Here is a 13,830-nt window from a genome sequence, read left to right on the forward strand (position 1 = left end):
AGCGCCACTCTTTGGAGTGCTGGGAAAGCTGCAATACGCAGGCGTAGTTGCTCACCCTGTCTCGCGACTGGACTCGTGACGCCTGCGCAACAAGTTGGCCCGGGGTATTGTGGTGGCTGCCCGCCGCACCAGAGTCGACCGTGCGCTCTGTGGCGTTACTGTGCCGCTCGCCGCCTGGTAGTTACAGCCGGGCGCAGGTGATCCTCAGGCCGGCGGCGCGGGTCCACCCCAACTCGCCCGACCCGCGGTTTATGAGAGGCCGAGATGTCCATCTTCACCCCCACCAACCAGATCCGCCTCACCAATGTGGCGGTGGTGCGTATGAAACGCGCCGGGAAGCGCTTTGAAATCGCCTGCTACAAAAACAAGGTCGTCGGCTGGCGGAACGGAGTGTAAGTGACCGGGCACCCCTGGCCTCCGGAGCCCACCGAGGACCGGGGGCCGGCAGGCGGGTGGATCGGGGAGGGTTGTTTTTAGGTGACGTCACAAAGCGCGTCAGCCGCCGGGAAACTGGCTGCCCTTGGCCTGGGTGACCCGCGGGCGTCGCCTCTCCTCCTGGGGTCACCGCCCGCCCTCGACCCGGGGCTTCAGGCCCCCGACACATTTGTCTCTGATGAGTAAATGAGACTCTTAGAGGGGTTCTGAGTTTTCTGTTTTTGAAGCGTTTTTATCCGCACTGAGAATCATAACAGCTCTTGTTTCCCGCTAGTTAGACCATCGCCAATGCAGACTGCAGGTATGGGGGTCTCCAACTTTCAAGTTTATTTACCTAAAAACTCTCTCTCCTGCCCTCACAAGGGAAAAAGACCTTGATGAAGTTCTGCAGACCCACTCGGTGTTTGTCAATGTCTCTAAAGGCCAAGTGGCAAAGAAGGAAGATCTCATCAGTGCATTTGGAACAGATGACCAGACCGAAATCTGTAAGCAGGTGAGTTCTGACATGATTGATTCTAATACTCATTTAAAAGTATTATCTTCTTGTAGTGAACAATTACTGTGCAATAATTTGATCTGCACAAAACTTTCATTGATAGGGAGTCAGGTGGCAGCACAGCGGGTTAAGCGCACGTGGCGCAAAAGGCAAGGACCTGAGTGAGGATCCCAGTTCGATCCCCCAGCGTCCCACCTGCAGGGGAGTCGCTCACAGGCGATGAAGCAGGTCTGCAGGTGTCTGTCTTTCTCTCCCCCTCTCTGTCTTCCCCTCCTCTCTCCATTTCTCTCTGTCCAACAATGACGACATCAATAACAACAATAACTACAATAAAAAATGGGCAACAAAAGGGAAAATAAGTATATTTTAAAAAAAAATTTTTTAACTTTCAGTAATTTAGGACATGGGCATTTTTTGCCAGAGCCTCCAGAAGTTCGTATTTATTTATTTATTTGGCTGGGGTTTGATGCCTGTAAGATGAATCCACCATTCCTAGTGGCTTTCCTCTTTCTCTTTTTCTTTCTCTGATAGAGACAGAAGTTCAGAGGGAAAGAGAAAGACACCTGCAGCCCTTCCCCCTTATTGGTGGGGAGTGGGGGCTTCAACCAGCTCCTCAAGCATGGTAACATGTGCACCACCACCCAGCCTCCATTTATATGATTTCATATGAACATGTGAAAATAAGTTTTCAAAAATTTCATGTGGCCCCTACTCTGCACTTGCAGGGGGTGGCAGCGTCATGAGTGGTAAAGTAAAAAAAGGGGGGGGGGTAAAATGTTCTCCATAAGCAGTGGATTTGTTATACAGGTTATCAAGCCCTAGTGATCAGTACATATTTAGTAGCTGGAAAAGATGAAACCCCATATTCTCCCTAGTTTGTAATTTTTGTGATTAGCAAATATTACATTTAAATACATCATTCTCTTAAATTTTTTGATTTTCTTTAGATCTTGACTAAAGGAGAGGTTCAGGTATCAGATAAAGAACGGCACACACAGCTGGAACAGATGTTTAGGGATATTGCAACTATTGTGGCTGACAAATGTGTGAACCCTGAAACAAAAAGACCATACACTGTTATCCTTATAGAAAGAGCCATGAAGGACATCCACTATTCAGTCAAAGCCAACAAGAGTACAAAACAGCAGGTGAGTGCTTTTTTGTATCGTCAGAAGTTTCTGTGAAAGTAATATAGGCTATTATTATAGGCTATACTGTAACAATAAAATGATATAATTTGAGTTGGTAGGCAGGTTTAAAGGAGGGACATAGAAAGATGGGAATTACCCTTTTATATGTTAAGGTGTGTTCTATTGGATTTGTCATCATCCAGCCCCCCTAAAAAATTGTAATTAAATATACTAGGACTTTCATCTTGCTATTCAAATCACACCTTTAGAGATCAAACTTGGGCTTTTTTTTTATGTCATTTTAACTCCTTTTAAGATTCTTTACATGCAGTTCACAACTGATAAGTCAGTTGTAAAGTATACAATTCATTAGTTCATTCAAAAAGATTTTCAAGTGGATGGGCAGTTGCACACCTGGTTGAGCACACATAGTACTATGTGCAAGGATCTGCTCAAGAGCCTGAATTCAAGCCCCCGGCTCCCCACCTTCAGCGTAGCTTCTTCATGAAGCTGACACAGGTCTGCAGGTTCCTACCTTTCTTTCCCTCTCTGTGCCCCACACACACTCAATTTCTCTCTGCCCTATCAAAAGAAAAAAGAAGGGGACAAAGGCTGTCAAAAGTGGTAGGTTCATGCTGCTGGCACCAATCCCCAGTGATAACCTTGGTAGCAATAAAATAAAAATACATTTTAAAAAAATACATTTTCATCCTTCACTAATGCCTAATTTGAGAATGTTTACATCACATTCAAAAAGGCCTGTTGGTCACTCTTTATTGCCCAATCTTGGCAACGAAATGTCTCTGAGCTTCTCTGCTGAACAAATCATATAAACTGAATCATATAATACATGGTCTTTTCAGGGTCCATCCATGATGTAATAGAGGTATTTCATTCCTTTTTATGACTGAATGATCGTCCATATGTGGAAATGCCACACTTTATTTAGCTGGTAAATAATGAAATTATTTCCACTTTGTGTCTAATTTTGAGTAATGCTGCTAGGAACTGATTACAGGCTTTCCTATGAATATGCGTTTTCCAAATTATTTTATATTCCCATAATCAGTGCACTAAGGTTGATGTCTGCACATTATTAACATTGTCCACATTTTTTACTATAGCCATTCTGGGGACTACCACAGTTTTTATTTGTATTTTCCTAGTAACTTGATTTAAGTATCTTCATGTACGCATTGACCCTTCTATCTTTGGAGAAATCACAATTTAGACTCTGAACTATTTGTCTCAATATTGCATTGTAAGTTTATTTTGGATATTAATACACTGTCAAATGTTTGTTTTTTTCTCCTGTTCCAATTGATATGTTCTTAAGTACAGAAGTTCTTAATTTTGAGTTCCAATTTATTTTTTCCTGTGATGGTTTATGCTCTATATGTTATATCCAAGAAATGCTCACCTAGCTAAATAGCAACTGCTTTGTTTTGAATATTTTGTGAGATACTGTAGCAGAATCAGCAAAGAAATTAACACTTTCAAATTTGTTTTGGCTAGGCTTTGGATGTAATAAAACAGCTAAAGGAGAAAATGAAAATAGAACGTGCTCACATGAGACTTCGATTCAGTCTCCCAATAAATGAAGGAAAGAAGCTTAAAGAAAAGCTCAAGCCACTGATCAAGGTTATAGAAAGTGAAGACTATGGTCAACAGATAGAAATTGTAAGATTTCTTTAAATTGCATTCTTATTCATTGTCTTTGTGTTATCAAAATCTCTAGTTCTAAACATGTAGCAAGTGTTTTTTAAAAATATGAATAGTGGGAGTCCAGTGCTAGCTTGGCAGGTTAAGCACAGGTAGCCAAAAGCACAAAGACCATAGTAAGGATCCCAGTTCGAGCCCCTGGCTCCCCAGCTGCAGGGGAGTCACTTCACAGGAAGTAGAGCCTCTCCATTTCTGTGTCCTATCCAACAACAATGACATCAATAAAAACAAGGGCAACAAAAGGGAATAAATAAATATAAAAAATATGAGTGGTAAAGCATTTCCATAAACATCTTACCTGAGTTAGGTTAAAATGATATAGTCTAAATAGAACAGAAGTAGCACTTAAGGGTTATCCGTAATTTTTTTTTTTTTTTTTTGAAACTTAAACACTGCTCAGCTATGGTTTATGGTGGTGCAATAGCTTGAACCTGGGACTTTGAAGCCTCAAGCATGAGTCTCTTTGCATAGCTATTATACTATCTATCTCCACTCTCGGGAGGATGTATTTATAGTAAGGAAGGAGGAAAACTAAAAGACAACAACATTTTTTTATTAATTTCTTTAGTGGGGAATTAATATTTTACATTCGACAGTAAATACAGTAGTTTATACATGCATAATATTTCCCAGTTTTCCATATAAAAATACAACCTCCACTAGGTCCTATAAAGGACCTGTATTCTACCCACCCACCCACCCCAGAGTCTTTTTACTTTGGTGCAATACACCAATTCCATTTCAGATTCTACTTCTGTTTTCTTTTCTGATCTTTTTTTTCAACTTCTGCCTGAGAGTGAGATCATCCCATTCAGCCTTCTGTTTCTGACTTATTTCACTCAACATGACTTTTTCAAGGTCCAACCAAGATCGGCTGAAAACGGTGAAGTCACCATTTTTTACAGCTGAATAGTATTCCATTGTGTATATATACCACAACTTGCTCAGCCACTCATCTGTTGTTGGACATCTGGGTTGCTTCCAGGTTTTGGCTATTACAAATTTTGCTGCCAAGAACATATGTGTACACAGATCTTTTTGGATGGGTGTGTTGGGTTCCTTAGGATCTATCCCCAGGAGAGGAATTGCAGGATCATAGGGTAGGTCCATTTCTAGCCTTCTGAGAGTTCTCCAGACTGTTCTCCACAGAGGTTGGACCAATTGACATTCCCACCAGCAGTGCAGGAGGGTTCCTTTGTTCCCACTCCCTCTCCAGCATTTGCTGCTGTTAACTTTTCTGATGTATGACATTCTCACAGGAGTGAAGTGGTATCATTGTTGTCTTGATTTGCATTTCTCTGAATCAGAGACTTGAAGCATTTTTTCATGTGTTTCTCGGCCTTTTGAATCTCTTCTATGGTGAATGTTCTGTCCATATCCCCACATTTTTGGATGGGGTTGTTTTCTTGTTGTTCAGTTTGGCAAGCTCTTTATATATGTTGGTTATTAAACTCTTGTCTGATGTATGGCATGTAAAGATCTTCTCCCATTCTGTGAGGGGTCTCTTGGTTTGGGTAGTGGTTTCTTTTGCTGTGCAGAAGCTTTTTAATTTTATGTAGTCCCATAGGTTTATGCTTGACTTAGTCTTATTTGTAATTGGATTCGTTTCACTGAAGATGCCTTTAAAATTTATGTGGAAAAGAGTTCTGCTAATATTTTCCTCTAAGTATCTGATAGTTTGTGGTCTTCACATCCAAGTCCTTGATCCACTTGGAATTTACTTTTGTATTTGGTGAAATATAGTGGTTCCATTTCATTCTTCTGCATGTTTCAACCCATTTTTTTCCTACACCTTTTGTTGAAGAGTCTCCGCTTTCCCCATTTAATAGTCTGAGCCCCTTTGTCAAAGATTAGATGTGCGTAGATGTGGGGGCTTGCTTCCAGGCTCTCAATTCTATTCCACTGGTCAATGTGTCTATTCATGTTCCAGTACCAAGCACTTTTGATGACAATGGCCCTATAATACAGTTTGAAATCTGGGAGTGTGATGCCTCTGGTTCTGTTCTTCTCAAGATTATTTTGGCAATCCTAGGTCTTTTCTGGTTCCAGGTAAACATTAGTAGCATTTGTTCTAGTCCCTTAAAAATGTGTTTGGGATCTTGATGGGGGATAGCATTAAATTTGTAGATGGCTCTGGATAGTATATTCATTTTGATGATGTTAATTCTGCCAACACATGAACATGGAATATCTTTCCAGTTCTTTGTCTTTTTCAATTTCCTTGAGTAGTGACTCATGATTTTCAGTATACAAGTCTTTCACTTCTTTGGTTAGGTTTACTCCTAGATAGATATTTTATAGTTTTCTTGCTATAATAAAAGGAATTGATTTCTGGATTTCAACTTCTTCTAACTCAGTGTTTGCATAGAGGAATGCCACTGACATTTCAATGTTAATTTTGTAGCCTGACACCTTACTGTATTGCCTGATGATATCCAAAAGCTTCTTGCTGGATTCCTTAGGTTTTTCTGAGTAATACTGTCATGTCATCTGCAAATAGGGAGAGTTTGACTTCTTCTCTTCCAATCTGTATCTCTAATTCCTTGCTCCTGCTTGATTGCTATTGCAAGAACTTCTAACACTATGCTGAATAGTAATGGTGATAGTGGGCAGCCCTGTCTAGTACCTGATCTGAGTGGAAATGCTTCCAGTTTTTCACCATTGAGTATGATGTTGGCTGTAGGTTTGCTATATATAGACTCCACTATCTTCAGGAATTTTCCATCTATTCCCGTTTTTTGTAGTGTTTGATCATAAATGGATGTTGTATTTTGTCAAAGGCTTTCTCTGCATCTATTGATATGACCATGTGGTTTTTGGTCTTGCTTTTGTTGATGTGGTGGATCACGTTGATTGATCTACGTATATTAAACCAAACTTGCATGCCTGGGATAAACCCCACTTGGTCATGATGAACTATCTTTTTAATATACTGCTGTATCCAGTTGGCTAGAATTTTGTTCAGTATTATAGCATCTATGTTCATCAGATATACTGGTCTGTAGTTTTGTTTTTTGGTTTGTCCCTGTCTGCTTTGGTTATCAGAGTGATTTTGGCTTCATAGAAGCTAGGAGGGAGTAGTCCGTTGTCTTCAATGTTCTGGAAGAATTTTAAAACTAGAGGTATTAGTTCTTCTTTGAAGGTTTTGTAGAATTCATTTATAAAACCATCTAGTTCCGGACCTTTTATATTTGGGAAGGTTTTTGATAACTGTTTTAGTTTCATTATCTGTGATGGACCTGTTCATATTATCTAGTTCCTCTTTACTTAATTTTGGAAGTTTGTAGATATCTAGGAAATAGTCCATTTCTTACAGGTTCTCTAGCTTTGTTGCATAGAGTTGTTCATAGATGCCTCGCATGATATGTTGAATTTCTGCGGTTTCTGTTGTGATATCTCCTCTTTCATTTATAATCTGATTTAATTTAATTTTTTTTTTTTGTGAGTCTGGCTAAAGGTTTGTTGATTTTGTTCACTCTTTCGAAGAACCAACATTTACTTTCCTTGATCTTTTATATGGTTTTCTTATTTTCAATGTCATTTATTTCTGCCCTAACTTTAGTGATTTCTGTCCTTCTGATTGCTTTAGGGTTCCTTTGTTCTTCTTCTAGGTCTTTAAGATGTGCAATCAGGCTGTTTATTTGTGCTTTTTCTTGTTTCCTAATGTGTGCTTGTATAGCTATGAACTTCCCTCTCAGTACTGCCTTAGCTGTGTCCCAAATATTTTGATGGCTTGTGACTTCATTTTCATTGAAGTCTCGAAACATTTTGATTTCTTCCTTGACTTCCTCTTTTACCCAGAAGTTGTTAAGAAGTGGACTGTTGAGCTTCCACATTTTGGGACTATTACTAATCCTTTGTTGATTCTTAAGTGTTAGTTTCATTCCACTGTGGTCTGAGAAGATGCTTGGGATGATTTCAATGCTCTTGAATTGACTGAAGCTGTCTTTGTGGCATAACATATGGTCTATCCTTGAGAATGACCCATGTGGACTTGAGTAAAATATATATTCCAGTTTCTTGGGATGAATGACTCTGAAAATATCCAATAGTTCTAGTTTATCTATCTCCTCATTTAGCTCCCTCATGTCTTTATTGACTTTTTGCCTGGATGATCTGTCAAGTTGAGAGAGTGGGGTGTTGAAGTCCCCTACTATGATTGTGTTGCTGTTAATATATTGCTGTAGCTCTTTCAGTACATGTGTGATCTATTTAGTTGGCATCTCATTGGGTGCATAGATGTGAATATTTGTTAAGTCCTCTTGATTGACTGATCCTCTGAGCATTAAGTAGTGTCCATTCCTATCTTTTTTTTAATTTTACTTATTTTAAAGTCTGTCATGTCAGATATAAACATAGCTGTTCCTGCCCCTTTTTGTGGGCCATTGGCTTATATGATAGTTTTCCATCCTTTGGCTTATATTATAGTTTTCCATCCTCTCACTTTTAGTCTGTTTTTGTCTTGTTGAGTTAGGTGGGTTTCCTGTAGACATCATATCGTTGGGTTGTGTTTTCTGATCCATCTTCCTACTCTGTGCCTTTTAATAAGTGAATTCAGGCCATTGACATTTATTGATATCAAATATTGAAGATTCCTGTAGTTTTAGAATGCTCTGATAGATGGCCTATTTATGGTAGTCTTAGTTTATAGGACACCTTTCAGAACTTCTTTCAGGGCAGGCTTGGTGATACTTGATTCTGTCAACTGTTGCTTATCTGAGAAGGTTTTGATGCCTCCATCTAGTCTGAATAAAGTCTGCGTTAATTCTGTTTGGAACCCTCTGGGCTTCTTGAATCTTTATGTCTTTGATGTCTTAGACTAGAGAAGTTCTCAGCTATTATGTCCTTGAAGAATGCTTTCTTCCCCTCTCTCTCTTTCTTCCTGTGGTAAGCCAATAATGTGTATATAATTTCTTTTGAAGTCTCCCCATAGGTCTCTGTTGTTGTTTTCAGTATCTGTTACTCTCTTTTTGAGATCTCTTACTTCTTTTTTAGTTGTCTCTAATTCGTCCTTGGTCTTGCTAATTCTGTCTTCAGCCTCATTGATTCTATTCTCTCTGCTGTCTACTGTTTTCTGGAGTTCATCTATTTTGTTACCCTGTTCTGATACTGTTTTAGCTTGGTCAGCTAGTTGTGTTCTTAGATCAGCTATTTCAGCTTTCAGTTCTTTAATAACCTTGAGATAATTAGTGTTTTTTTCCAGAGTCTCATTTATTGTTTCTGCATTTCTGATGACAGTTCTTTCAAACTCTTTACTTATTCCTGTGATTATTTCCTTAACTAGTGTTTGGATGTTGACCTCATTATTTTGTGCTTCACCCTTTTGGGGGCTTTTAGCTGGACTCTTGTCCTGGTTCATTTCTCCAATATTTCTTCTTGTTGGTTTAGCCACTTTATATAGTGTGTTATGAGGTCCCCCTCTTGGTACTTTTCAAAGTACTGATCACTCTTGCCTGGATTGACTTGTGTCTAAGTCAGGTAATGAAGGGTTCACTTTTGTGGAACTTGACAGTTGTTTCAATAGTATCTGAATTCCTGAGTTGGAGCTCAGTGGTTTAAAAGCCTCTTTTGTTCTTTTTCTTCCCTGTAGGCTATGGGCGCCTTAAAGCTTTTAAACTATAAGTAGGCTTCTTAGCTTAATCACTGACTCCTGACCAAGAGATAAAGCAGTGTGGGGTCACTGACTCCTGACCAAGAGATAAAGCAGTGTGGGGCAGAGATAATCTAGTGGTTATGCAAAGAGACTTTCACAGCCCCACCACTAGGCCGCTGAGGTATACATCTCCTGAGTTTCCTTGTTAGTTCTCTATCCTTTCTATCCCCTATTGTCAGTACAGGGTCTTCCCACTGCTGCTCCAGTTTCTGAGGGCAGTAGCAATGGAGACTCACAGTTGCATTTGTTGAGTCTCATGGGAGTCCTCCTCCCTTCAGCTGTCTTTTTGTTGGTGAAACAGACTGGAGGTGGTGTCTCAACTGGTAAACTGCCAGACTGGTAGCAGCCACTTAATCTCTCCCTAGGCACCTTTCTGTCCATGAGCCACACGTGTTTGCACTCACCGGTGATTTGGTGGGTCCCTGAAGTCCTAGTCCTGTCTTGTGGTCCCAGATGGTCTCCTTTGGTATTCCTAACATAAGAAGGGAGAAAGAGCCAGACATCACTCTGGTATATATGCTGCCGGGGATTGAACTCAGGACCTCATGCTTCAGAGTCTGATGCTTTATTCACTGTGCCACCTCCCAGACCAGAAGACCACATTTTTAAAAGCAGCAAAAACATAATTACACCTTTAAGTCCTCACCCACAACTTCAGACCAGGTATCACTTCAGCCATATACAAATTCTGTTTCCAGGGTTTATACTTTCACAAGTAACTAAACTACAGAAGTTTGTTGAATATTCTTCTATAGATATGAAACAGCACATCTCTTAAATTTAAATTTTTTTTGAAGACTTTGAATAGTTTCTAAATAGAACTTCAAGCTTTTTCACCTCCAGGTAGGACTAAAAAAGGGAACGATGTTGTTGTTTTTTAATATATATATATATATATTGCCTACAGGGTTATTCCTAGGGCTTGGTGCCTAGGAATCCACTGCTCCTGGAGACTTTTTATTCCCTTTTGTTGCCCTTGTTTTATTGGTGGTGTGGTTAGTATTATTGATGTCATTTTTGTTGAATAGGACAGAAGAAATGGAGAGAGATGGGGAAGATAGAGAAGAAAAAGATAGACATCTGCAGACCTGCTTCACCACCTTTGAAATGACTTCCCTGCAGGTGGGGAGCCGGGAGCCTGAACTGGGATCCTTCCGCCAGTCTTTGCACTTTGTGCCCTGTGCACTTAACCCACTGCGCTACCACCAAACCCCCATAACAGTATATACTATGCACTGTTATGTTATACAGTCTCCTGGAGGTGACACAGTGGATTGAGTGTTGGACCATCAAGCTTGAGTTTGCAAGTTTGATTCCTGACATTATACATGCCAGAGCGATGCTCTTGTGGAGCCTCCCTCTTCTGCTCCTCTCATGAAAAAAAAAAAAAAAGGTTTTTTTTGTTTTTTAAATAGAAAAGGAGTACACAAGAGAAAGAGACCAGAGCACTGCTCAGCTCTAGATTGTGATGGTGCTGGGAATTGAACCTAGTGCCTGGTAGTCTCAGACATCAGAATTTTTTGCATACCTATTGTACTGTCTCCCCACACCCAGGAATTATGTTTTTGTTCTACAGAAAGTGTTTATTCTGCTGCTGTTTTACTCCTCTGTGTGGTATAGATACGTGTTATATGTTTCAGGTATGTCTGATTGACCCTGGCTGCTTCAGAGAAATTGATGAGCTAATTAAAAAAGAGACAAAAGGCAGAGGTTCTTTGGAAGTTCTCAATTTGAAAGATGTGGAAGAAGGAGATGAGAAATTTGAATGACATCATTTTCTTCAGCTTCAAAACACTTTTAACACATTTTTGTTCCTCACAGCCCTCCTATGATCTGTCAAATATGATTTTGCTCAAACTGTTTGATGTTTGCTATCTTTGTGTTAAAACATACACAGAAAATCTTTCTGAAGTAAGCATAATAATGTGGGGTTAATTTAGTTCCATTTATTGAGATTTTAGCCAAAAATGAAAAGTTTAAGAGACAAAATCAGTAGTAGCATTTCTTTACTGTCTCCTTTGTAGCTTTCCAAGATGAAAGTGATTTGAGGCAACTCTTATGGACAGAAAGTTAAATTTGACTCAGTATATACTAAGATTAATTTTAGAAGTACATGTCTGTATGACAAAAAAGTATTACTGAAGAACACAGTAAAATGTCTGATTTATACTTAATGAAATTTTTGTGCAAGGGAAGGATGTGAACATCTAATATGCAGCTTGGATGATGACTTCCTGATTACCTTGAAAACTGACACATGATGACTGGGTAGAACTTAAATAATTTTCATTGAATATGCTGCCATAACCTAGATTTATGCTGGTAAAAAAAAAGAAAAAAAAAAGTCATTTATTTCTAATTCTTAAAGTTTATAATATAAACATAGATGAAACTATATATAATGAATAAAACTAGTTTTTTTTTTTTAATTAAACTGTGATGTGGTTTTATACAACTTCCTAACTCCTTTTCTGCCTCTTGTCCAATAAGGTTGGAGAATCTTGACAAGGTTAAATCAGTATAAATATTTTTATCTTATGTATCCTTAGAACAATGTCTATTGTAATAAAACAACTGATATTTTTATTTATAAAAAAGAAACACTGGGGAGTCGGGTGGTAGCGCAGTGGGTTAGGCACAGGTGGTGCAAAGCACAAGGACTGGCTCAAGGATCCTGGTTCAATCGGTAAAGCAGGTCTGCAGGTGTCTTTCTCCCCTTCTCTGTCTTCCCCTCCTCTCTCCATTTTTCTCTGTCCTATCCAACAACGACAACATCAATAATAACAATACAACAATAAAACAAGGTCAACAAAAGGGAATAAAATATTTTTTTAAAAAAAAAGAGTGGTCCGGGAGGTGGCGCATTGGATAAAGCATTGGGTTTTTAATCATGAGGTCCCCGGCAGCACATGTACCAGAGTGGTGCCTGGTTCTTTCCTCCTATCTCTTGTGAATGAATAAATTCTTTAAAAAATAAAACACTGACAAAAACCATAGGATGGGTCTGGACAATAGCACAGCAGGTTAACCACACACAGGACTAAGAGCAAGGACCTGTGTAAGGGTTCCAGTTCGAGGCCCCGCTCCCCACCTGCAGGGAAGTTGCTTCACAAGCCATGAAGCAGGTCTGCAGGTGTCTATCTTTCTCCCCTCTGACTTCCCCTCCTCTCTCCATTTCTCTCTGTCCTATAATAAAAAAAAAAAGGGGGGAAAAATAGCCTCTAGGAGCAGGGGTTCATAGTGCAGGCACCAACAGGCCCAGCGATAACCCTGGAGGCAAAGAAAAACACCCATAGGATAAGAGGGGTACAATTCCCACCACCAGAACTCTGTATCCCATCCCTGATAAATCTTAGTGAAGTGACATGGATAGTAGTTGAACTTTTAATTATTTTAGTATTACATACTTAGATAATAACTACAACAATAAAGTTTTTGAATATCCACTTATTCTAGGGACTGGGAGAAAGATCAACAGCAGAATACATACCTTACCATATGCAAGGACCTGGCCCTAGCACAACATGGAAACTGTTATGGATAACATAAAGGGGAGCTCCATAGACATATGTTGCTGTGGTGTTTCAAAGGTTAAAAAAAATACTTCTATATACAGCTGTGTTCAGGAGACTCTGACTCAAAAAAAAAATTAATCAAAAGAGATTCTTGAATACAAATTAAAAGTTGCACACAAATAAATATACAGATGTATTTTGTTAATATATTTATGAAAGGTAGAAGGAGAGAGAGAACCAGAACATCACTCTGGTACATGTGGTGCTGGAAGACTGCTTGAGAGTCCTATGGTTTATCCACTGTGCCACTTCCCGGACCACCAGATGGAACTTGAGCATCACAGTCTTTCTGAACATAGATTTTTTTTTCTTTATTGGGGGATTAATGTTTTACAGTCAACAGTAAATAATAGTTTGTACATGCATAACATTTCTCATTTTCCCACACAACAATACAACCCCCCACTAGGTCCTCTGCCATCCTTGAACATAGAGTTCTTTTCTTGAAATTATCTCCCCTGGTTGGTTTTAAAGAAGCCTATCACACTGTTAATACAAATCCACATAAAAGTTCCATCTGAATATAACTGTTGGGCTAGTGTGGGGGTGCCTTTTCCTGGGGCGTACACTCTTGATTGGAGAGAACTCTACCAGAGCCTAGGCTGCTGCTACTCAGCAACGCAAGGGAGATGACACAGAAACAGACTCATGGTGGCAAGGCAATGCAATATCTTTATTAATCAGAGAGCCAAGGCTTTTTAAAGGGCAGACCCGGAAGTGGCAAGTCAGAAATGGAAGTGGCTAGAAAAGGGGTGGAGAAAGGCAAAAGGGGCTGGAACAGTAGGAACTTCCTTAGCAAGAGTGAGGTCAGAAGGGAAC

The 13,830-nt window shown here is 39.6% G+C and overlaps 1 protein-coding gene across 2 annotated transcripts; it reads left to right on the forward strand.

The window, feature by feature from the left end:
• The first annotated feature begins 22 nt into the window (after positions 1–22).
• SBDS (SBDS ribosome maturation factor) lies at positions 23–13,135 on the forward strand. 2 transcript variants are annotated; one of them, XM_060173554.1, is made up of 5 exons: positions 23–392; positions 799–928; positions 1,879–2,079; positions 3,577–3,741; positions 12,893–13,135. In XM_060173554.1, exons 1-5 carry the CDS (start codon positions 265–267, stop codon positions 12,983–12,985), a joined length of 717 nt encoding a protein of 238 aa, XP_060029537.1. In that variant the 5' UTR covers positions 23–264; the 3' UTR covers positions 12,986–13,135. The 2 variants fall into 2 exon arrangements, with proteins under 2 accessions (XP_060029537.1, XP_007523720.1); XM_007523658.3 differs by lacking the exon at positions 12,893–13,135 and adding an exon at positions 11,077–11,298.
• The last annotated feature ends 695 nt before the right edge of the window (positions 13,136–13,830 follow it).

The sequence above is a fragment of the Erinaceus europaeus genome, chromosome 15, assembly GCF_950295315.1.
Source record: "Erinaceus europaeus chromosome 15, mEriEur2.1, whole genome shotgun sequence".
NCBI classification, from domain to species: Eukaryota; Metazoa; Chordata; class Mammalia; order Eulipotyphla; family Erinaceidae; genus Erinaceus; species Erinaceus europaeus.

Bases quoted from the DNA above. Each gene is read 5' to 3' on its own strand.
- SBDS (XM_007523658.3), top strand. From the start codon at position 265: ATGTCCATCTTCACCCCCACCAACCAGATCCGCCTCACCAATGTGGCG. The intron at 393-798 runs GTAAGTGACCGG...TGCCCTCACAAG, and splicing joins GTCGGCTGGCGGAACGGAGT to GGAAAAAGACCTTGATGAAG. The intron at 929-1,878 runs GTGAGTTCTGAC...GATTTTCTTTAG, and splicing joins AGACCGAAATCTGTAAGCAG to ATCTTGACTAAAGGAGAGGT.